Source organism: Amphibalanus amphitrite, unplaced genomic scaffold (assembly GCF_019059575.1).
Source record: "Amphibalanus amphitrite isolate SeventyFive unplaced genomic scaffold, NRLGWU_Aamphi_draft 000066F_arrow, whole genome shotgun sequence".
Classification (NCBI taxonomy): domain Eukaryota; kingdom Metazoa; phylum Arthropoda; class Thecostraca; order Balanomorpha; family Balanidae; genus Amphibalanus; species Amphibalanus amphitrite.
In genome coordinates, this window is record NW_024881562.1 from 41885 (window position 1) to 68230 (window position 26346).

The window sequence follows — 26346 nt, forward strand, 5'->3', positions numbered from 1 at the left end:
AAACTGCCTCAAGATAGTAGCCAAATCACATGAGAGTCAACTCGTATGGGTCACCTCCAGCAAACACCAATCTCGTGCCAGTCGAGCCAGTAGTCGACTGTCGAGTCCCCTCTAAAGTAAAAACATCCCTTAGCACGACGGTATCGCCACCTTCGAGAGCAAGAAGATGCGTCAATGAAACTGGCCCGGTCACGCGCGGTCTTTGAGTGCAGACTGTGGTCGCCTGACCTTGTGAGGGCTCCCAGCCTGCCGTCCGCTGTCAGACTGCCCTGACGGAATGTAAACAGTCCCTCCCTCGAAGGCGGCAGGGCCGTCTGCCATTCCGCGGCATACCGCAGCCTGGTGCACTGGCGATGACTCATGGCCCGATGCACAGTGGGGATTTTTCCGATCTAGCGCCTATTAATTTGAAAAATATTTTTTGGATTTTTGTTTATTTGTTGTGGCAGTAGGGCTAAGAAATGTCTGAATTTTTCATATATGGCATTGTTTTATCTGTATGTCCACAGCAAAACTAGGAAAAATGCGCCCAAAGTTCACACTCATCGACAAATCGACAAATAAAAAATTAAATTTGCACCCTCATATTTTATTTTTCGTTGAAAACTGGTGTAAGGGATTGTGATGGGCGGGGAAGCCAGCTGTGGCAAGGATTTTTTTCTTCGAACAACGGTTTCCGAGATATAGCCTCGGGCAATTCCTGGAGGTCGCGCTGCAGCCCTATGTTTGGCGGCCTATAACTCAGAAACTCTTGGTTTTCTACGATAAAAACTTTATATGGTTCGACTCACAATCAGCCAACAAACATTTTGGCTATCTCGGATTTTCAATTTTTGAAAATTTTGATCACGTGACCTTTTGACCTATTTTTCGAAGAGTGACCTTGATATTTTCCCCACTGAAAGTTGCAATTTTGTCTGATGACGATTAAAGCCTTATCAATTGTCATTCATATGCGAAAATAAAAAAAGTGGATATCGCCCTGCGTTGACCTCAGGTCAGGTCATTTTTATGACCTGTCCATTATTACGAGCGGGAGCGACAGCGAGATCTCGAGAATAAAGCAAGATAGCTACAAGCGGTAAACGGTGCAGGGTACAAATGGATAAGGTCTATAATTTTTACTAAGGTCATTTTCAGGTCAGGTCAAAGATGACGTCACAGGAGCAAAAAGGAAGCCAAAATTGCGGCACTACATATATATGAAGTTTTTCTAGAATAACTTTCAAGGTATCCCATCTAGGAACAAACTAATAGGACCATCGTGATCCTCTCGTCGATCCGCATCGAAATATATGTATGTTGACCTCGGAAGGTCGAAAGGTCAAAAGTTGACCTTAGGTCACGTGACGAGCGGGAGCGACAGCGAGATCTCGAGAATAAAGCAAGATAGCGACAAGCGGTAAACGGTGCAGGGTACACAAGGATAAGGTCTATAATTTTTATTGAGGTCATTTTCAGGTCAGGTCAAAGATGACGTCACAGGAGCAAAAAGGAAGTCAAAATTGCGGCACCACATATATATGAAGTTTTTCTCGAATAACTTTCAAGGTATCCCAGCTAGGAACAAACTAATAGCACCATCGTGATCCTCTCGTCGATCCGCATCGAAACATATGCATGTTGACCTCGAAAGGTCGAAAGGTCAAAAGTTGACCTTAGGTCACGTGACCTTAGGTCAACTTTTGACCTTTCGACCTTTCGAGGTCAACATACATATGTTTCGATGCGGATCGACGAGAGGATCACGATGGTGCTATTAGTTTGTTCCTAGCTGGAATACCTTGAAAGTTATTCGAGAAAAACTTCATATATATGTGGTGCCGCAATTTTGACTTCCTTTTTGCTCCTGTGACGTCATCTTTGACCTGACCTGAAAATGACCTGAGTAAAAATTATAGACCTTATCCATTTGTACCCTGCACCGTTTACCGCTTGTCGCTATCTTGCTTTATTCTCGAGATCTCGCTGTAGCTCCCGCTCGTAATAACGGACAGGTCATAAAAATGACCTGACCTGAGGTCAACGCAGGGCGATATCCACTTTTTTTATTTTCGCATATAAATGACAATTGATAAGGCTTTATTCGTCATCAGACAAAGTTGCAACTTTCAGTGGGGAAAACATCAAGGTCACTCTTCGAAAAATAGGTCAAAAGGTCACGCGATCAAAATTTTCAAAAATTGAAAATCCGAGATAGCCAAAATGTTTGTTGGTTGATTTTGAGTTGAACCATATAAAGTTTTTATCGTAGAAAACCAATAGTTTTTGAGTTATAGGCCGCCAAACATAGGGCTGCAGCGCGACATCCAGGAATTGCCCGAGGCTATATCTCGGAAACCGTTGTTCGAAGAAAAAAAATCCTTGCCACAGCTGGCTTCCCCGCCCATCACAACCCATTAGACCAATTTTAAGCAAAAAATAAAATATGAGGGTGCAGGGCACTTGTCGATTTGTCATTGAGTAATCACTCATGCGTGATTACTCAATGGGCTCAGCAAGGCCCGAAAGTATAGCTCAATTTCATTGTCCTGTCCTGTTGGTTTTAATCTTGCGAGGTCTTAAAGTTGCATATCGTCTGAAAGGCACCTTTACCGGGAGTTCCTAAATAAACAGTCGAATTATTTTTGCCTCAAGTGGCGTCAACTAACAAAATCACAGCAATCAAATTGCACGTGATGATAGCACGTGCAATGCCATTTTATTTCATACCAAAATCAATCACTTTCCATCATGCAGCCGCATAGTACAGACATAAAAACAAAAATAGTACATTTCTATTTTGAGACAAAGTCAATCGTTGCAACACAACGTAAGCTACAGCGACACTTAAAAAGGACCCAAGTGCCATCAAGAACCGTCATTTTAAGTAAAGTTGAGAAGTTTTTGGCAAGAGGTAGTGTGGAGAACGTAAAAAAGGGCAAATGTGGCCGAAAAAGAACCAAGAGGACGCCTCTAAACGCCCAAAAGGCACGAGAAGCCCTCCAGAGGAGCCCACAAAAGTCGCTCAGACGGCTGGGCCAGGAACTGGGCTGTAGCAAAACCACCGCTCACCGTTTGGCCAGAAACGACGTTCAGCTGTTCCCGTATAAGGTCTCCGTTCACCAAGCACTGTCGAAAGTCGACAAACAGTCACGGCTTCTTTACAGCGGCTGGTTTTTGAGAAATTGCGAGCAGGGCAATGAGTTCCTTCACCGAATCTGGTTCAGCGACGAGGCCCATTTTCATATGGATGGCCGCGTGAACTCCCAGAATTTTCGATTCTGGTCGACGGAGCCACCCGATTTGGTCGCGGAAGCCCCTCTGCACAGTGTGAAGTGCACAGCCTGGTGTGCAATGAGCAGCAGTGGCATAATCGGACCTTTCTGGTTTGAGAACGACGCTGGGGAGTCTGTCACCGTCAACGCTCAGCGCTACCGGCAAGTCCTAGCCAAGTTCTGGACTGCGCTGAACAGGCGGCTGGGTGGAGACAGGCAGCTGATGGACCAACAATAGTTCCAACAAGACGGAGCCTCGGCGCACACGGCCGTTGCGACTCGAGAATGGCTGCGGAACCGATTCGGTTCGCGGGTTATCTCCCACAGAGAGGTGCGGACCTGGCCCCCGCACTCTCCGGATCTGACCCCACTTGACTTCTTTCTCTGGGGTCACCTGAAGTCACAGGTCTACAAAAGCAACCCCAGAACCACAGATGACCTCAAGAGGGCCGTGTCGTCCGCGGTGCGCCGAGTGCGGCCGGAGATCTGCCGGGCTGCGGTGGAGTCCGCTCGGCGACGCGCAGAGCTGTGTGTGGAGCGAGAGGGGGCTCATCTGGAACACGTCCTCTGTGGCCGCAAATGAAAAGACAGCAAAAAGAAGATGGTATCACGTGAAATGGCATCGACTATTGTGTATGTAAGAAAGTGATTCGTTTTTGTCGTGCCTTCCATGCTGATAATATACAGCTTTTAAATACGACTGTTTATTTAGGAACTCCCGGTATTAGGAATGGAATGGCAAACAGAAAGTATGCCACAACCTTACTAAGGTCACAAAAATGCCCTTTACAAAAAAACCCTTACAGACACCATATTGAAGGAATGGTATTCTAAATAAATGTAGGAAATCAACAATGTTCTCCACACTTTTCCACTCCGAAATATATCCTTTCGAATTCGCCACTTTCTTCTGCACAAGACAACGCCTAGTTTGGCTGCCGAAACTTGCCTGAACACGGAATATTCACATTACAGTATCTTAACACCCCACTCGAGGAGCGCTAGGGCAAACAGCACGATATAGGTATGTTCCGGACATAGGCGAATAATTTTACTTCGTGATTTATATGATGCATATTTTCTGAGACACATTCATTAGGAATAGGATGACAAGCGTAAATTATACATACCGTAACCTTATTAACCATCGCACTTGTGGGGAGGGGGAGGGGGAAGGGGTCGGATAAAACCCCATGGTTTTTCGCAATTTATTGTTCGATTTTTCAAGTCTCGAGCCTCCAAGTCACGTGATTGTTATTGACACTTCTGGAAAATGAATGAACCGAACCAGTTTAGAAAGTGCATTTTAACGGGCAAAAAGCGTATCTGGTGCGCCAACAGATATGATGATGCATAATGCAGTATCAAGACACGTTTGGTGATTTATCCTGCTATGATAAGCGACATGTGATTAAGACCAGTGTCCTCCAAGACGCTATCGAGAAATGAGAAAACATTGGAACGGAAGCAAGATTTACAAATCGGTGAACTTCTACGAAACTCGACTACGACCACGATCCATGAAGTCATGCACTCATCAGCTTTTCTTTCGTCAAGTTTTCATTTCTTAGGGCCCCGGTGATATCCTCATACTTAACCTTCTTGCCAGGCTGCAGATGTGCGCAGCGCCAACTGGGCAGCAGCTGCACTCGCAGTCCTGCACAATCCTATCACAACGTCCCGTATCCTATCCGTATCCTTGCCATAGTATTTAACGCATCACCTCATAATCACCTCAACTGAAAAGCCACGATGCTTGTGGATGTTGTTGTATGTATAAATAAATAAATAAATAAATAAATTACTCGCGCAAAAAGCGGCCGATCGCGCCGAAACTTTCGGTACCCTCGAGATAATCAATTTTACATCTAACCTAAAAATTTCATGACTCTGACCCAACTGACCTTTGACCTCTGGCATGTTTCTCGAGACCATGTTTGGCCGGAATCGCGATTCGGCGTATGCCAGCTCACATTATCCGCGGTTTCCAGTCTTTTTGTGGTTTTAAACGTTCAAATATGTGAAATGATGTTGGTGCCATGCATAATGGTGGGTGTCAAGGTCACGTGAAGGTCAAGTCAAGGTCATTGACCTTTTGATGACCTTGGTTCACTTTTTCGAATTTTACTTGTTTCTAGGGAAGTTTTTGGTGCTGATTTCGATTTTAGCAGCCATTTGAATATTTACGAAGTAGTTCTAGTGCCTTCGTTCCATGTTACGAAGCTATCAGTAGTAGGTGACACTTCTATGGATGACCGGCAGGACGCCTAATAGTTGATCTAACCTGACCTGACCCGACCTGGCCTAAATGCATAAAGACATCGTCTGTGATCAAAACTTACATGAAATTCGTGATCAGCACCCCAAAATACCCCGTAACACCCTAACGTTGCGAAGTTTCAAGAGGTCTCGATTTCCCAACTTTAGTTGGGTCATTAAACTGACTTGGAAAGTCAGCTTATGACCTTGGACTTTGAAATTGGATATATTCGGCCTAATTTCGTCATAGGCAGCACGCTTGACTTTTCCGCGACGCTCTAGCTTGATCAGGGGCCAAACGGCTGAGCGGGGGGTCCAATTGAACCCCCTATACTATGTTGATTATGCACATTTACAGGTAAAATTCTCACCAGGAAACACCAGCCAACATCTGTGCACAATCTGGCTACAATTCTACCTATGGTTTGCCCTCTACGAATAAATACGTGCTAGATCGGAAAAATCCCCACTGTGCGATGGAAAGAAAGCGCTTCCCATGGATTGGGTATGAGTCTGTTCTGTCCAGGTCAAAGTGAATATCAGTGGCTTGCCAGACCTTAGGGGAGCGAGACCAGCCCCAAAGGTGCATGCCAACCTAGTCCTATGACGGATGACACCTCATCCCACGATCCCTGGACCATACCATACCATCAACACGGTCCTTAGAGCAATACCGTCCGGCATGGTCCTCAGACCACAGTCCGGCATCATGTCCCCAGACCACAGCATGCGACCGTACCGCACGGTCCCAGGACCACACCGTCCGGCTGCCCTGAGGCGGCGCCGGCGGCATAGCCCGACCCCCACCGGACACGATTTGGTAGCCGAGGTCTGTGACGTCAGCCGGGCGTGAAGTTTTCCCTTCACCATAGGCTTCACACACAAACCGGCCGAAGTTCATGCCAGGATAGCCCGGCTTGAAAGTGCAAAAATGATTAAATTTTGCCCTCAATAGATTCATTGCTTCATTTTATAACTAAAAACGTCCGTTATTAGGACTCAATGAAGGTAAAAAGTACTCAAAATCGAAGTTTAAGAAAATGCTGTCCGAGCACAATCTGGTAGCATCACGTGACCTCTTTTAAGCAGAATGTATATAATTCAAGGATGTTATTACACGATTGCTGCCTAAAACATCATAAATAATACGCTTGTAACATTTATTGCTTCTGTTTAAGTCATAACATTGCAAAACGCAAAGTTTATCATGGTAGTCACGTGACCAAAGGTATAGCAGGGGCTGGGACAAGCACTCAAAGGATTTCAAGTTTTTTAATTAAATTATATAAGTTTCATGATGAAATTGATAGAATGTATTTTTTCCTAATGAAATACAAATTTTCGTATGTAAAATATTTTCCTTATGGGCGAAATTCTCCATATAAGAAATGTCAGTGACGTCACCAGGGCTTTACTTGGGCTTTACTCAAAACATCGGACCTACCTGTTTCTTATAGGTATCTTGGCATAGCCGGCGTCTTTGTCCAAGCAATCAGCTGATAGCCATCAACACGAGCCCCATCCCCCGACCCTTCCCTCACCTCACTCACCGGCCGGGACAGCCTCGGGAGCCTAAAACACCGCTCTGGTCCGACGAGCCACTCCTCACAGCCTAAAACTCGCGCTCTCTGACACACGGCGGGGCACAAATGGCCAGCTCAGCGGTCTAACCGACGATCGATCCTGGGAGCATGCCCGGCTACTGCGCCGTGCCGCGTCGGCTGGGACGGGCGCCATTCGCAGCGCTCCTTCCATCTTGCGGGCGGCGAACGAACTAAGGCTTACCGTTTTATTCGACAGATGACGAAGCGGAGCTGACTGGAGGATGGAATGGCAGGCGCGAGAACACTGAATTTAATTGAGTCGAAACAAATAAAAGCAAAAATGATAGGATTTAGATCAAATATGCAAGACATGCATGCCAACTATAGTTTAGCTGCTCGACAAAAATGACGACCAAAGGACGAAAACTCGAGGCAAAAATCCTGACCCCGAAATAAGCACGATAAAGTGTGCAAAAGTGGAAATATCACCTCAAGTTGGAAGAAAATAGTCAACGAAGTAAACAAGAAATAATACCAAAGCTTGGCAGAACCAAAGTGTAATAAATAACCATAGTGTTATTTATTACACTATGGCAGAACCAAGGCTAGGTATAGAACTCCGGCAGAACTGGAAGAGCGCCCTTGGCGAATGGACAGGGGGACGCATATCCTGGTACTGGAGCAACAGGTCACACTTTTACAGTGCTGCATCTTCTAGCTCTGTTTGCAAACTGGCTGCTGAACACCTCATAGGATACATCAGTTAAAAAATGTATTGACATCACAGAGTAAGAGAGCTTAATTTAAAGGGGGTAGCGAGCGGTAGCAGTGAAAGACGCTGTGGCGATGTCAGAGACAGAGACAGTGACAGTGGCAGTGGCAGTGGCGGCATCGCTGACAGCCTGTCAGATTCATCCAGAGGGTCACAGCCGTCCATTCATAACTCGGCCGTAGGCAGCTCCATTTCGGCCAAGCCCTGACACGACCTGCGCGGCGGCCAACTGGGCCGGCGGTGACGTGACCTGTCCGTCCTGTCCGTCCCACTCAGCCCTGACCCCGTCTGGGGGTCGCTCTGATGTATGGGACTAGCCGCGCCGGATCGAAAAGTCAAACCTCAGCATGGTCTTCTACAGTTTGATATGGGAAGCCGTCGCCATTGACCGACACTGCCACTGCTTGATGGAGGTTCACTTTCAAGAATTCGATGGTGACTAGTGATAGGGGCAGGGCCAACAAACGAAAGCCAAGGTAATATGATATTGAGTTATCAAGTGATTAGTAAAAGATTGGAAAAGGTTTGACCGACGCTACGACTAAATTTATCCAGTTGTCGATTTGGGCGGGAAACGACATCCAAATGAAACCCATTTTTAACTCTCATCTCCAATTTCTTTTTAGGAACAATTTTGCACTCCCATTTTTCCGAGAAAAACATTTGCGTAGGATGTTCGCTTTACATCCTAGACCTGCATTCTAATACACCTGTAAAACATTGTATGCTCTTGGTCCCTTTCCCACCCTTTTTGGGCCCGTTATTTGACCTGCAATTTTCCACTCTCATCCCCTTTTAAGCAAAGAATATTCCCCTCCGACACCCAAACCAAAATACAATTTTGGGGCATTAAATGTATGCTTTAGGAAAGTAAAAAACATGCTCAACACCAATTTGGTTCCCCAAAACAATAAGCGAGACAAGCTCTACGAACAAAACAAAGGTGCTAGCACTTAGCAGTATAATTATTTTTCCATTGATTCCTCTACTTGTTGAGAAACTGCTCCGAATGTGGCGGACCCAGAACGGCTATGTGTCCGAGCCTCCATACTGCTTTCAGACATGCACGGGTCGATCGCAGACAGCACTCAGCTGAGCGGCCGGTAGCAGTCAGCTGAATTCTGCAGACTCAGCTGATTCTAACCTTCTCTCGCTCCCCAAGATGCCGGCCATTAGTTTTGCAGCAAAGTGGAGAAAATCTAACTTTCCAGACTCGCAACCCTAGCAATTACCGTTTCAGCAAAAACATGAAATAATAATAATCAAAGCATGAAAACTTCATCAGTCAGGAAAAACTCATGCATCTCAGATCCAGCGTGCTTGGTAATGGTTCTGACAACAAACCACCCAATAATTCTCCGAACTCTATCGACTCGCCTCACTCAGTTAGAAAACCTAACATCTGTGCGCCAACCAAAACAACTCCGTAATGCCCTATTACCTCGCACCGTTCAGGCCTGGTCGTTCACTTTCACTCCCGCGTGTCTGCCAAATGTGCGCCCCACCTGCTCCCCACCCAACCCGTCACATTTGATCCCAACACGACAAAACGCTGAGCCGTCCCATTTGATCCCAGTTCGTAGCGCTGGTCCCATCCCATCTTATCCCAGAACGATATGACGCTATCCCGCCCCATCTGATCCCAGTACGATGTTAGGCAGGTGGCAGCACCGTGCAGGGGAGGCGCCACGCCGCGGTGGCCGGTGTAACGGTCAGGCGAGGGGCCGTCAGAGACAGGGGCCCTGTTTCACCGGTGATAGCAGCACGCTGCTTTTACACGTGTCAAATTGGGTTTCCATGGAAACATCAACAGGCCCATTGCTCCAACACTACCACAAGTGTGACGTCAGCTCGCGCAATTTGATAGCAGCGTGATAGCAGCGTCCCGTGAAACACCGACAGGGAGAGGGGGAGAGGGCCACCCCGGCCTCGTTGGCAAGTTTCGGATGGACGCTGGGAGCCGGGCCAGGTGGCCTCCCACCGTCCCACCCACCCAGCTGGTGTGGTTGTGGGGATTGCATCACTCAGGGCCCATTCGACGTCCCGGACTGGAGTGTCGTTCATCGCCAACAGAGAAGTATGGATAGCATACCCGCAGAAGTCAATCTCACTGAATCGATTAACATCAAAGGCGTACGGCTAACGAGCAGCCGAGAAAGAGGATACACGTCCACGTGTGCACCTCGTGGAGGAGTGCGAGCTGGCTTGCCAGAAACACTTCAACCGAAACTATGCAGCATACAATACAAACGGGAGGCTTGATACATCACCACCTCACCAGCTCAGAAATCTTGTAGCAAAACAACTCAATAACACACCATCCAGTGCCATGAAAACAGCGATTACTCTTTGCCTGGATCACCCGGCTTGAGTTGTCCATCGCGAAGCGTGAGCACTGAACAGGCACGATTCGTGCATATCGAGTGCTAAGCGTGTTTGTTTCCTCAAAAGGCAACAATAAATCCGGACCATTACACTCGGTGTCTACCTTGACTTGACCTTGTAGAACATTTGAATTCGGTGAGAGTGTGAAACACATCTGAGTGAGTGCCGTATACCGTACCTTTGAACTCGGTGAGTGTGTGTCGCACAACTCTGAATGAGTGCCGTATACCGTACCTTTGAATTCGGTGAGAGTGTCGGCCCGGAGTCGGTAGCGTGGAATCTGCTCCTCCACCAGGCTGACGATCTCCACCTCCGGGATGTTTTCAGTGTTGCACAGCTCTGAAAAACGACAAACGATGTTATTAGATACGATAATAAGCTATTACGATTCGATATGATGATGATATTCCTTTAGCTGGAGCAGGGTGACCGGGATTTAGACAAGTCAGCGACTGGGATTATCAAATTCCAGCAATCTGGTAAGAAGCTATTCTGATGCAACCATGAACGAGAAAGAAGAATGAAAGAATTTGCTTATCATAGTTCCAGGCATGCATCATCAATCATTGATCAATGTCTTAGCAGCAAAGATATTACAACTTGACGCTAAACTAGATCAAACAAAACCATTCACGCAGCCGCAAATCATACGCTTTTGGGAATGCGTTGCGGAACAGCCTAGCTGCAGGCGTTCACTACTCGTGCCACCTGTTGGGCATTCATCGAAACTCTACTTCCTTGACGCACGCTGCAGTAACGCACGCTGTGATTGACGATGGAAAACTTCACCAGGCCACGCATACGGACGGTGACAGAAAAATAGTTCACACTGGCCACCAATCCGGGACCGAAGTGCACAAACAAACCAATCGTATTTGAGACCTCCACACACGACCGCACAACAACCTCCACTCTTCCTATCTGACAATGGTGAGGTTTGACACCTCCCAGCTCTGTCACGTCGGTAGGGTGTCATTTTTGACAGATTGATCATCGTCCGCGGCCAGAAGCGGACAGCCGCCAACACCGCCGAGGTCAGAGAAGGCTGGCAGAGGTGTGGGTGCTGGGTATTACCTTGGGTTTGTATGTGAGAGAACTCAGTCACAGCTAGCCCGGAAAGTGGCCGGTAAGGAGAACTAGGGAATTTGAGATTCGTCAATCGGCATAGAAGTGGTAAAATATGTACAATATTCAGCCTTTTCTATGACAAGACAAACAAATTGTTTGCAATGAAACAAGACAGAACACAAATAAAAATGAAAAATGTTCCGCTCGTGATCCATGACGGGTACCTCTGCCGGCACCGTTCGGGGTCACGACACGATCGTCTGCAGCGCGTGACACGTGACGGGCGTGACATGGCGTCACGCGCGTGGCGACAGGTGTGTGACGGACCTGTGACGGGCGGTGGCGGCCTGCCATAGCACGGCTGCTAACTAGCACAGCAGCCTTACGGACTGGGCAAACAGGACACGGGAACCGTGGGGTGATCGATTCCGAAGTGTTCGTGTATGTAAATATTAACGGCCCGACGTGTGCTTACTAGTTCATCTTGTGTTCTCATATTTCTATTATTATCTTGTACCACACAAGCATGGGGTTAGAGTTACTTATGAACATCAGTTCAGAATAAAAGCATCTCAAGCCGGCTCATGACTCTCACATCAGTAACACCAGTCAGGGAGGGGGAAGGGCTGCGAGCCGATCCCTCAGATGGGAGACATGACAGAACCTCACCAGTCATCTGGCAGATGATTGAACGCATGAGAGATGACGCGATAGATAGCTGACAGATTGATGTCGTAAATTGAACGAGGAGAGGACGCTGACCTGACCCATCCAGACGAGGATAGCGACTCGCCAATCGCAAATCGCCCCACGTCGATTGCTCTGTGCTGTGTCTTCCGGCAAGTCTGCGGTATCGTCCTCGGAATTGGCATTCCGTTCCGTCGTCTCGAGTAGACTTCCGAGCTAATGGGAGAAGTCGACCCTCAAACACATCCATCACGACCCCAGCCAGAGATTAGCGGGGGAATGTGGTAGCAAACTCCGTGAGATTGCCCTCTGACGCTGGCAGGACATCTCCCGTGGTCTATACAGGGGTTTTCCACAAGGACAGCAAGGCTCACCGTGGTCGAAATAGACGACCCTGAATCTGGCGTCGCCGACCGGCCCTGTCAGAAACCCAGCCAACTATCGGCATCAAATACCGGTCACCGGTGCCCGGCCGACTTCATGGCCGCGACGCTGACCTCAAACACCGCTCCTCCAGCTCACGACTGACCTCGCATACCATACCGGTCAACACTGAACTCTCAATGCCGGCCACCACTTTGCTACTGACCCTCAATATCGGTCACCGCTGACCTGCCATACCGGTCACCACTGACTTCTTCTGACCCGTCACCAAAGACCCACTCGAAGGTCACCACTAAATTCTCCCTGCCTGTTAGCAGCGTCTGCCAACCTGGCTGGGCCACTGACCTCACACACAACCACCCGACTGCGCTTCTGACCCCATAAACCGGTAATAACTGACCTCCCTGTCCGATCACCAATGTCTGCCTACCTGGCTAAGCCTTTGTTGGCCTCCCACACAAGTCACTACTCTCTGGCTACCACTGTCGGCCTACCTGGCTGAGCCATGGCCGCGTCCCGGCCATCCCCCGGGTCGACACCGGTCGCCAGTCTGAACTCCTTCCCGCTGTATCGCCACTCCCCGCACCAGAGGGCGCTCCCCTTCACCGGGCACAGTCCTCAGCTCGCTCTCCGGCGGCCCGAACCGCCCGCGGCACCGTTCAGGTCACACTGGCTGTCGACGGCCCGCCCTCAGCTGGGGAGGGGAGAGGGGACCAGGGCCGTCCGACACCCCAGTCAGGATATAAACGGAGCCGTCACCTGACTGCCAGCGCCACCAGCGCCGCCAGGTGGCCGGAGCGGGAACTATACCGACGGCAACGACGGACTCGGGGTGACAGCCGGTGAGAGGCGAGCGGTCAGCGGGGGCGCGGGCTACAACCGATGAGGGTTGTACAACCGATCAGTGAGGACGCGGGTGATTTTAATTAATCTGTGAGTACCGCTTATGACGAAAGTTGTTACATGGTCCTTGTATAAAATAAGGATATTAAAAGAGGACATTTGCGTTCTCCTCAAAATAAGTTTGTCAAAAATCACCATTTTCGGGAGGACTGAGGAGAGGCAGCACAGAGGAATATATATTGAAAGGATATATAGGAAATAATACAATGAAAATAAACCAATAGACGTCCCATAAACACAACGTGGATCTTCTCTTGAAAAGACGATGGCATCATAAGTCACCGGAGACAGGTCTCACCTTGGAAGTCTAATAAACACCACGCATTTGCCATAAAAATAAACATCAAGAGAGTTTTGCTGGCTTGAGTTCAAATTCTGTACCATTTACCAATTCTGAAGCACCGATTCTGTATAAATCGGTGGGCTATTCTGCATCGTGAAATCGACCACAATCACATCAGCTAGCTTCAGCCGAACTCATTACAACTCATTCACAATCAAAACCACCTTCGTAACCGTTTCACCTCGCGTTCAGTCCATTCATGGAGCTTTGGCAGCTCATCATGACGCCACAGTGGCAGCTAGCCCGCCAGGCTCAAACAACCACCGCTCTCACGGGAGCGAGCCAGGGTAAAAACATGAATGAACTCCTGACCGCGTGGGGGGGGGGGCGTATGGTCACGCTGGGGCATGATGTAAGCTTGTGTCACGTGCCAGGGGTATGGGCGCCAGCCAAGGGTCAGGGCAGACAGAGTCGCTGGCAGCGAGAGTACCGGTGGTCGATGGCATGGTTTACGTCAGGTCTGACCATGGCTGGCTAATAGTTTTTGGGTGGGAAAAAGAGGAGCAAAAACACCAGACAAATATACAAACCGGTTGGAAAGGCTGAAGAGTGCCTAATACAACGACTCTCTTTTGCTTATTTTGAGAGCCATGATTGTGATGATGAATGATGCTGGTGGTGGTAACTAAGATCTTAACCTTCGCCCCAGTGGGGGGGGGGGGGGCATATGTTACCACCCTGTCGTGTTTTTCGCGTGTGAATAAAAAACCGCGGCGCGTAGCGCCGCGCCGCTTGGGGTAGCTTTTGGTACATCAATTTTGGACAATGTGTGAAATTTTTGACCCCAGGTCATGTTAGGTCAGGTCACCAGGTCAAGTTAACTGACCAAGCCTAAAAAAAAGTTTGCAATCATGTCCAGCCTGCAGTGTTTGTCAGAAAGGTTTTAAACTTCGTGGATTGCATGCTGTTATGGGCGCCTACAATTTGTATATCTCGGATTTTTTATATCCGTGACCTAAGGTCAGGTCAGTGGCGTGACCTTTCCATTACAAGTCAATGGAGAAAAATGAAAATGCCTCTAGATCCGTGTGTACGCATAGGAACAGTCCAAATATTTCAGAATCACAATGATTTAGTCCACTCGTGATGACCAAGGTGTCATTTTTGCTGATAGCCTCTACAAAGGTCATCCGAGGTCATTTGAGGCTACAAACAGTTTTTTTGCCAATAACTCGCGATTGGAAAGAGATAGAACGCTGGGGATGGTCTCATTGTGTTTGTCTCGTTAAGACGCATCGACTGATATGCAACATGACCTTTTCCGGTCAGGTCATGACCTTGACCTGAGGTCAAATTTTCAAGTTGACCTTTCAAGGTCAAATCATAGTTCATTCGACGCGTCTCGGCGAGGGGAACACGATTCTGGCAATAGAAATGTCGTGGCTTTTTGTAGTCGAAAGTTATTGTCGAAAAACACTTTTCGTAAAAACAGCTATTTTTGGAGTTTTTGCCCTCTGGAGGCTAAACCGTTGACCTGAGGTCAATATTGATAATGACTTTGTCAAAAGAAGAGTTCAAAAGCTATCGATTGCTCTTTAATGCATTTTTCTAGCTACCATAGTTCCTGAGATAGCGGCATGTTTTCTGAAAAATATAATGACAATTGGCAAATTTTGACCTTTGATGACCTCTGGTGACCCCAATATTGTTCTAAGGTGAAAAATGACCGAAATACTTTCAAACGTACGCAATGAGAGCTATCGACTGCTTTTTACCGCGTCTTTCTAGCCCTCTTAGTTTTTGAGTTAGAGGTGGGTGGTAACATATGCCCCCCCTCACTAGGGCGAAGTTGGCTGAGACCGCCACTGGGGCGCGGGTTAAACCAATGATCACCGAATGTTATCAGGTGCCAGATTTTATTTGCAGCTTCGAATTTATCTAGAAACGCATCAAAAGGATAATGATACAAGAAGACTCCTTTAGTTTCTTGAGTATCCTTCATCCGATCTGCGATTTCAAGACCTTCATTAGAAAAAGTGCATTTCTGTTAGCATGTGCTGTCGAGAGCCTCATTAAAACGCTGCAATAGCCGTCTGTTTACGTCACCAGATCCGGTGCGATCAATAGCAGCCGTGCACCAATCAGCGCACAGTGCGCAGGTCAGAGCAAACAGATCGGGACCAATAATGAGGCTTAGTATCGGAGCCATACGTCACCGTCGACGGTGATTGCGGAGATATGACAACACCAGAGCATGGGAAATTCACCAACACATTTTCTCACTGGAGAAAGCAAGTATACATCAATGAGGGCAGAAACTGATGATCAACGTAGCCAGAACTACGAATTGACGTCATGATCTATAGGGGAGACCCGGGAGGTACGGGCCCCCTGGAGGTATGGGCCATCGCAGTTTTGAAGAAATGTTGCGTATTTTCACACATTTGATGGAGTTAACTGGTAGCAGCCATTCCGTTTATACAATATACATCCCACGTGATTTTCAAAATCTTCCTCAGTCTTCTTTGGGAATGAGCGGTGATAAAGCGTTTTTGCCCACTTCGAGTAAAATACGGTACATTCAGAAAATTCGTGATAACTTTGAACCAGGCTCGTTTTATGTCAGACCATCACTAACATAAAGTTTTAAGCATGCAAATTAAGACTGGATAGACAATTTGAAGCTTTCTTGCAAGATTATGAGCTGAGATGCCACGCACATTCTGGCGTCCTAACCGGGAGGTTCGGGCCACCCACCCCCGTTGATCCTAAATAAACAAAAATGTTGATTTCATTGAATGTCCCCGTCAACAAGTTTTATTTTTGTCGCGCAAGGTCGAAAATTTAACTTCAAATTTCATTCGAACAGAAAAATATTATTGATCTTATTTCATGATGCATGCTTGAGTTTACCAAAATACATATGGGCCCAAGTGACCTCCATGAAGTAAGCTGTTGGCCGCTTATGCGGTTCCTGGGCTCTAAGAGAGATCAAGGTACGAGTACCAGCTACGAGTATATTCTCATTGTCGAGAAAAGAATATGAAACATGGCACCGGCCCATACCTCCTGGGCCATGGCCCATACCTCCCGGTGTATTTTGATGGATCGAAAAAGCATATGATTTATTGGAAGTTATCTGGAGACAAAATAGTTGGTCCCAGATGCCTAATGTCAGGCACACGTTGCAGGCCAAAGGCAATTTCACATGCACAGGGTGAAAAACCGGGTGTAGCCACTGCCCACTGGAAGAAAATTGCCTTTTCACAAAACCGGCCCATACCTCCCGGGTCTTCCCTACCTATTGAAAAGCACACAAACATCGATTCACTCAAGCAACATGACGACAGGCTAACTGTAGCACCCAGGACCCCACAACTACTTTTCCCCAAGCAATTCAGCACCTTTCTCGTCCAGTTAGCCAGCCACCCACCAACATCGAGCTAACAGCGAGCTCTCGCCGGGAGTCTCACAGCTTGTGGAACCCGTCGAGCCCTCCCAGGGAGTCGCTCTAGCCTCCCCGGGAGCCTTTCTCCCCTCCCTGGAGCCGCCGGTACAGCCGTGCTCGGGCTGAACAAATAGGCGTGGTGTGAGGCGGTGACGACCCCCAGCTGGGGTGGCAGCTCCATCAGACACCTCGATCACGGACCCATTGAGCGACTCAGCGCACGGTGTGGGCTAACTGTAGCCACAGGATCACATGGTGTCTGCTGAGGAGTGAACGGCATGCCCACGGTGAGAGACAGCTTGGATTCGCTTGACGAGCGAAACAATGTAAATGTTAACCCACGAGCCGCTGGGGGGGGGGGGGCATAAAGTTGCCCCCCCCCTTTACGTTTTGTGAAATATCTCCGAAACCTGATGAGCTACGAACGTGAAACTTGGCATACCTTCAAATGAATACCTAGGCAATGTTTGAGGAAAGTTTGGTGGTTGTAACATCTAAGATGACGTCACAGTGACGTCATAAAGTTTTGTCGTTTTCCGATATGGACCGTTTCTGATGACGCTGAGCATGAAACTCGACTGTAAATGAACTAGACAGCACCTGCTGTCATCCTAAAACATCTTACTACACTTCCATCTAGTTTCTGACCAATAATCGGCCCTTTATATTCGGTCCCATATATGTGATGTATCGTGAGGAATATGAGAGTCGCAAATCTATAATTTCACTTATGACGTCACTGTGACGTCATTTCAAATGGGATCGACACCAAATTTGGACACAACCTCGGCCAGGTATTCAGGAAGATGTGTGCAAAGTTTCGCTTCTCTATCTCTTCGCGTTGCGACGATATCGTCGCAGAAGTAAAGGGGGGGCAACTTTATGCCCCCCCCCCCCCCCCAGCGGCCGGCGGGTGGCGCGGAGGCCCAGCGGCCGCCGGGTTAAAATGCTACACCACACAAACATAAATTAATACTCAAATGCGGATATCATCTTTAGTGCTGTTGGATAGACAGTTCGTCCGAAATAAGCCAGAGACAAGTCTGAATGACGAGGAACTCGGACAGTTCATATTTCTTTGGACCCTAAAAAGATGTCCTAACTTCGTGGCTATCCAAGGTGATTTGTAACCCTCCAGCTCCGCCGAAACTCTGATTTATCTCTGCTGATGCAATACTCCTGTCAACAGAATCCATCGAGGACCAACAAAGCGGGCTCAAAATAATGGCGCAGGGTTCAACGAAACATCTACGCATTGAATGATCAGAGAAATGAGGACACATGACAAAAGGCAATAGACATGCTTCCGAAAACATGAGCATGACCATAAGACCGCTGCGACATCTATAGCTACTCCCTAAACAGCTCCGCGCGACGCTGCTGCCACCAGACGGCTGAAGTCGGCACTAGGCCAGCGGGCGCCGGAGACGGCCTTGGCGAAAGGTCGGAGGTCAGGCTGCAGACGCCGGCTCGTCTCGCTGAATGGACCTCCTCAGGGCGCGGTGGTCGGGGTGGGGGCAGTGAGATTGGATAGTGCAGCTGACCGGCCCAGGCAGGTCAATAGCTAACCATGGAATTGGACTCTGGAAATAGCACCGGAATTGGATGGACGTCGCTAAAGTTCTGAGAGGAAATAAAACAGAAACGTCTAGACATTTTTCGCAGCATCGAATGAGCGGATCAGCATTAATGCAACTAGCCCGTCATGTCAAACTTGGGCTTACTTATACACAGCCGGAAAGCTCACTGCTCGCACAAGTTCATAAATGGAATGTCAGAATGGAACGGGTCCAAACTGGTAAAACCGGTATGTCGTCGTCGGGTCTGGCACCCTTGGAAGCGAACTTACTGTCCAGTGTCCAAGAACCAAGAAACGACTGAATGTTCTGCAGCCTGCAGTGAGCTATCAAGCAAGTCCCAGTCTCCCAACTCAATGACAGATAATGAGCGGATCCCACTACTGGTTTTAACAGCTTCCACCATGCCACATCCACCCACTACCGCCGGCGTAACGGTAAGCCTAACTACAAAAACGACACTTTTCCCTATCTCCAAATAAGGCCTGATCGGTATCTGGCCGTCAAGCCTTGTTGGGCGGCATGCGGGCGTGCAGGGCGGTTTAGAGGGCCGACAGTTGGTGAGGTGTGCAGGGGAGGGGTTTGTCATGGACAAGTAACGGGCAGCGTGCCGCGGAGGTAGGGGAGGTGGCACTGGACGGAAGACAGTGGACAGGTGGACAGTGGACAGTGGACAGTGGACACAGGCTAGACAGTCACACGACAGCACACCTGGCACTCATTGTGATGGTGGGCTGGGCTGGGGAGGGAAGGGAAGCCAAGCCTGAAGGAGTGGGAGATGAGTTAGGTGGCTGGGAATGGGTAGACATTAACATCTCAGAAGACAATGGTTTCAGAGAAAATGTTTACGGTTTGTATTTCGTGACATCGAGAAGACTGATCAGCAGTCATCTTGCAGAAAAGAGCGACCGTGCTTCTCTCTACCTATTACAATGCTGGCGAAACATTGATTTCGTATAAATAACAAGGATGTCAGTTGACATCAATCATTTTGGACTTTGCGCGGATCAATAACACCAAAGACAGCTTTTCATAAGCAAACAAACGCCACTTATAAAAGGGCAATTGATTTGAAAAGAGGACCTCATTTCGCTTATTTAGCTATCATTATTGCAAACTGCCGTTACCCGAGCCTAATTGCTTCGTTGGAATAGCAACTATGACGCACAGCAAGCAGCAAACTGTTGCTTGTTTAGCGAGCGACCGAGCGAGTCGACAATGCCTGTTTGTCGCTTTTTAGTCAGAAACCTGAGCATCATTTATAAGGCCCCTGTATATACAGCAGTGTCAGGATACGCAGCAATAGGCGAGCCTCAGCCATATGTGTTACAAGTCGATATCACTCGGATCGCTATCAAATAAAGAATACAAGGCCTTATTTTCCACGAGAAGCCGGTCATATGAAGGTGACACAGCCGGGTCAATTTCAACCTGGCATCCAGTGACCTATCTTATTACAGCAGCATAATAGAAAACAACCCCATCGCCGGCACAAAAAGCCTAACGCCGGGGTTCACTAACGTGCATATGAACCTCACTCAAATATCCCTCTTTCACATAGCTATCAGCACCCCACTTCACACCAAGGGCGAGTACTTGATTAAGAACTTAGCAGACCCACGCAACAGTGGTTTCATCATATGACGGCGGCAGCCAGCCGACACCTGAAGCACCTGTCTGTTCTCAGCCCGCGTGTGCACGCTGCTCGCGGTGTGAACAGGTGTTCACGTTGGCACTGTCAGCGGTTGCGTCAGGTGCGGTCTGGGCTGGTAGTCAGCCGCCGCCAGTCATTTGGAGAACACGGGAGTTCAAAGGGCGCAGTGCCCAGTCACTGTTAACAGGCGAATAGCCGAGAGAGCTCGGAAGACATCGTGGGAAGGTGAAACAGTGGAGAGACGATTAATTTGCACTGTCACTAAGCACTCCGCATTCGAATCCTTAGCAAACGCAAGTGTTTATCTGCGATCCTTCCATTTCCTGGTTCTATCATTTGCACATTGCACAAGCCTAACTATTTATCACAGTCGAGTGGAAGAATCCAGCATCACTTCGTAGGAAAATGTCCCCTCACAATCACCTTTATCGCATGTGTAAGCACAATCACCGCCACTCGCCCGAGACCAGACACACCTCCCAACTTCGAGCGGACTTTGCACCCACCCTTTGATACCTAAATTCCCTCTCAAGAAGACTAAGACACTCAGTCAATAAGGTAAACAGCCGCCTGCGCCATTTCGATAAGTCAATAAGTCAATGCTACCGGTAAACATAGAGGCTGGTTCCTGGCGGTAACACCAAAGGACGCACGCTGAACAGCAGTTTTGTTTTTGCCGCTAAAACGACTAACGAATTCGCATATTCACGAGGGCGGTTTCTCCTGATTGATTTGGCAAACAGGCTCGAAGTGGAGTCAAGAGCCGACTTCATTTAGTCAGCTCACGCACGTCAAACCCAAGGGCAAGTGCGCAATCACGGAGGCAGCTAAAAACGAGCTCCAGTTTGAGAGCGAAACGCAGCGGGAGCAGTGAAAATCGCATCGAGAGCAAGAACGTTCATATCAACTTCCGGGAAGAGGGATGCATTCCGATCGCTGACATCCGATTCACCTCCTTGATCGAAGTGTTTACGACTCCGTCAAACATGTCACAAGCTGCAGCGAGCAAGGAAAACTACACTTCTGATTCGATGATGTCCCGTCTTAGGTCTGCTACTATAACGTCTCCAGCCCACTTCCCGTCGTCTGGTCCCTACACAGTTCTCGCTTCCTCAGCTGTGGTCATCAGTGCCCAACACAAGGTTACTTCACGAGTCGAACAGTCTACCACAGCAGCAGTGGTGTTGGCCACCTACCTGTCAGCGTTCCCGCGTCCCGTGTTATCGCTGACATCAAGACATCGAGTGGCGGACAGAGCTGCTCACGGCTGTCCGGCGGGCATCAGAACACGGCACTCCACGGTCCCACTCCCTGGAAATAGAGACAATACGTTAGAACACGGTAGGTACTGCAAGGAACACAGACAACACGGGCTTCAGAATACGGCACTCCACGGTCCCACTCTCTGGAAACAGAGACAGCACGGACATCAGAACACGGCACTCCAGATCAGATCAGAACATATGCAAGATACGGGATACAGAACAAAAGGGATCAGAGCATTGCAACTTGTCGGCCACATTCAAATAGAAGATTGAAAAAGTACAATACACATTGTTGTCTCGCGACCAAGGCATCGCACCTATGGCAGTGAGCGTATCTCCCCAAGTTGCTAAGTGGAATGTAGGAAAGCCACACACCCCACACCTGCACAACATCCGTTATTCCGCCGCCATGGCCGGCTAAATTCTGAGGGAAACGCCGCATGACTGGTGCACGTTGCATCATGATCCGGTCCACGGCGACATACACCGCACTGCCCAAAACAACGGCTTTGTGTTTCGTCCGCATCGCGTTTTTCCCGCCCTCCCGGTATGTGTTCCACTCCTGTGTAAGTATCAACGAACCAACACTGTGCGGCTATCATAGCTAGGCGCCCTGACACCAGGTGACACAGTGTTGACTGACACAGTGTCACGCTGACACCGCCGACACAGTATCCTATCCAGCGCCCGTGACACCGGGCACCACGTGACTGATTCTGTCGGCCAACAAATGATGCAATATCGGGGCGGGAGGGATGGCAGCACGGGTCCCACGTCACTACGGCTGCCTATCTGTAGTGCGCACAGGTAGGGGAGATAACAGGCGGGCACTTTATATGCAGTGGAGGAGGGAAACCCCGTCAGAGCCGACAAAGGGACTAGTAGGGGTCAATGAGGGACCGAGAAGGGTAGATGATGGACGGCGAGAGGGAGAGACAAGTCTTAAAACATGTCTTGCAAAGGATGCGCCCTCTCCATTTCCTCTCGTCCACATGCTCGTTGTTGCATCTTCCGTGGCTTCGTCAAACAAAAATACGGATGGGACTGACGAACTGATCAGATACAGCCTTTGCAAGAATAGCCTCTGCCCACTGAGTGTATGTCTTGTGTGTCTCCGCGTCAACGGAGATCGTTCCCATCCTCAATGACGTAGCATACCTTTATCTCACAGATAGGCTTTAGATGAGCGAATCACAGACAAGAACAGGAAATGCGTACATGACGCGATATTCGGTGAATTCCTAATAACGGGAAACCTGATCATGGATTACCCGTCACCGGACATGAGAAAGAGAGTAAAAACAACTCAGAGTGCACAACTCAGAACGATAAGGTCACAGGCTTTCCCTCTTCATTTCGATACTGATGAAATGCCGCCTAGTGATAGTAACGAAAAATGTTATGATGTAATATATGCATAGGTAGGTAGGTACTACTGTAACTCGCCGCGATATAATATCAGCGGGAGCTTGACCATGGAGAGATAGGATGGCCAGCGAGGCGTGGTGGATGGAATGGCACCGACGTTATGGGTGGAATGGGGCATACGTGCCGGATGGAATTGGACCAACTGGCCGCGTGGAATTGAACAGACGTTATGGGCGGAATGGGACCGGCGTGCCGGCCGCCGGGTAGAATTGGACCGACGTGCCGGGTGGAATTGGACCGACGTGAAGGGTGAAATTGGACCGACGTGGTGCGTGGCATTGAACCGACGTGCCGGGTGGAATTGGACCGACGTGTCGAGTGGAATTGGACCTACTTAGTGCGTGAGTGGGTGGAACGGGAGCCGATGTCATGCCACACGTGGGTGGCAGTCGACAGTCTACAGCCGTGACCAACGGTAGGATGAAATGCAAATGACAGAAATAGCGCGAGGTGCTAAAAGGAAGTGTCAGCATGAGCAGACATATTTTGTATCCAAGCCTTCAGACTCTCCACGGGGCGGTTATAACCGCATGGAAACAGGTGGATAGCGAGCCACTTACAAGATCATACAACTGGCGGTTCAAAATATCCACGTTGAATCATTTCAAAAGACAAACGATGTGGGAAATCAGTGTAAAACGAATAGGCCGTGAAGGGCCAAGTTCCTACCGCAGCACGTTATGAGGTCCGAGAGCGCGTCCAACACCGCCTGGATGGGTGGTCTGACACATCTGAACAGCGCTAAAATAACCAATGACACTGCGCTGTGGAAAACTACCACTCCACGCCAGAGCTTTAGGGAAGAGAGCTGAGGATTAGTCGAGTGTGTGGGGGTAAAACAATGATCTTCGCTTGGAACATGGATGTTTGTGTAAATAGAAAGCCTGTCCAACATGGCTGGGCTCCGGAGAGCTGTCGGGATAGGCCGGTGAGTGTTGATCAACAACAAAAGGAGCGCCCGCGCAGCTCGCGACTAGCTGCTTTAGCTGCGACACGGAATGAGACGAGGACACATTCCCACGCCACGAGACAGTTCCCCGGTCTAAGGCGTTTCCTTCCATCTCTGGCGAGCGACTGCGCCCCGCCCCCTGCCGCCCGGGAGAGTCTCTATCGACCGCACCCGCCCCCGCTCCGGCGCGGAACTCACCCCCTCAGCTGTGACCAGGTCAAGGTCGCGCAGGCCATCCTTACTAGGTGGGTGCTCCTGGTATGGTTTCCATAATAAACGATCTTCGCAAGACGTCAAAAATCGCAGTTGAGGGATCACAGACAGATGAGATCACTCTGAGATCACGGCGATTTCCAGGAACTGATCTCTCTCACTGTCACTCGGCTAGCCGGTAGGCCAACGAGCCTCTTCACACACCAACGAATCGATGTCTAACCACGAATGGTTTTCACTTCAGGGCGCACGCCGTTCGTTCACCAGTCACACCCCAACCACGCCGGTGATGTGTGAATCACGCTTTCCTCTGAATCACCAGACTCCGTCCAGTAAGCACACCCTCCTCGTCTCTCTCACGTTCACAGGCTCCTCCAACACCAGTGGTGACACCGGTGACTGTAACCACACCACGGCACCAGCCCGCCGTCCTCAGTCCAGCCGCCTCTCTCGCCCACACCCCTCCGCCTCGACAGTCTGTGGCCGACTGCAGGAGTCCCGCTCAGCTCAGCTGGTCGGCCAGCGGCGGCGGCGGCGGCGGCGGCGAGCGGGGGTCTAGTCGCCGGCAGCAGTGGCGGCGCATGCAGCCGCAAGGAAACAGCTGACATTGGAGCGGGGGGGGGGGGTGCACGGCAGGTAGGGGGAGGGGTGCTGAGTGGTAACATATAGAGTCTGACAGCTGAGAGCCAGGAAGCGGAGTTGTTACACCGAGTGAATGAGAGCCACCCGTTTTACGAGGATATTCTGGGCTGTGGCACGGGTTTCGGATGAATCCGCCTGAATTTTGTTGGCGTTCGTCTGTCTTACTTGCTTTTGCAAGAGAGGTTGTTTTAATACTTTTGGGAGTTTCGAACGACTATGCAATGCTTCCGGATGGTAAGAAGTCAAAGAATGAAATGGGGACAACAGACATGATGCAATTTCAAGTCTGTCTCTCCGTTTCTCCGAGTTCTCTCGGATTTTCACACCGGATTAGCAGAGGTATGGAAGTGGGATGTCCAAGATCGGCTCACAAGCCTAAATCCGCCTCAACTGACCACTCCCGAAATCTGATGCAACCGAAGAGCTCCAATTTTGACACATAAGTCACGAGCTAGCAACTGTAACTTTCAGACGTGATCCGACAAATACAAAGTTATTATGCAGTCAGGATAACTATAGGGACCAAACCATTAGAAGCTTCCACTGAAAACATCAGTGAATGGCACAACACACGATCATGGAAAATTCGACTTAGGCCTGACATAAAACGGCACATCAACGTGAAAACACGTTCTTTTCTTCTACCACCCCACACCTCATCGGCATTCTCTCCCGTACCTGAATTCACTTCTATTAGAATTCCCAGCGCGTGCGTGACCTAGCGCAGTCGACCCAGTAAGGGGAGACCTGCCGGCCCACACGTGCATCACACGGACGGGGGACGACCCATATATCAACTGTAACGGATGCCACTGCTAGACAGTCGGGCAGCGAGAAGCCGGACAGAGAGCAGTGGGAGGCGATAGCATCCTTCCGGTCCGCGGATCACCGCGTCACCGACTCACGCATCCGGAGTGGACCGCTGAAGTCACCGCTCGCGTGGCGGCTGCGCAGCGATGAATGCAGTAGCACTAACCGGGCGAAAGGGTCAGATCGGGCAGATGATAGAGGATAGCGAACGACTGAAAGTGAAACAAAGAAAGGTTGCCTGGAATGAATAAGGTGAAGGACATTGACCCAGAATAAATGTTAGGTCAATATCGGAGGTGAACAGTTGCATTTGGAGTAATATCAAGAGTTCTTCTGAGAAGCAGATAGACGGGTTTTAACAGTTAGTGGAACATCTGCCAGCTTCTCAATCCAACTACTCGCGTTCAATAATCGCTCAGTGATCGACAGGAAGTACAGATGCATGCATCTTTCTTCCGGCATAGATGTTTTTAGACTTACATCTCCACATTCATAACTTTTCACCAATAAACCCCAGACAAAGTCCCAGTCTGCCAGCCAGCTCACTCGAAACCAACCCACGGCGATGAGGTCATGCCGGCAGGCGCGTCACCCCCACAGGTGCCAGCCACGTGCGAGGCCCCGCCCCATCCGGTGATGTCACCATCTGGCACCCGCCCACCCACCCAGTACGGGTGCAACTGGACTGGGACTGACGGTCAGTGACCTGAGAGGCGTCAGACGACACCGCAGGTCACACACCGGCATCCCGGGGCATGGCAGGTGATCCCAGCCCGGGCGTTGCATCAAACCGACTATTTCTGATTAGGTGTTTTGTG

General features: G+C 49.2%; 1 protein-coding gene across 1 annotated transcript in view; it reads right to left on the minus strand.

The window, feature by feature from the left end:
* The window catches only part of LOC122378884 (trafficking kinesin-binding protein 1-like), a gene marked incomplete at its 3' end in the record, with an annotated part of 48921 nt that extends 35973 nt beyond the window's left edge, over positions 1-12948 (minus strand). The window contains exons 1-2 of the mRNA XM_043360517.1: positions 12851-12948; positions 10452-10556 (exon numbers count right to left, since the gene is read on the minus strand). Of these exons, the coding sequence (XP_043216452.1) occupies positions 10452-10556; positions 12851-12863 (118 nt within the window). The remainder of the gene's footprint in view (positions 1-10451; positions 10557-12850) is intronic.
* Positions 12949-26346: the final 13398 nt, after the last annotated feature.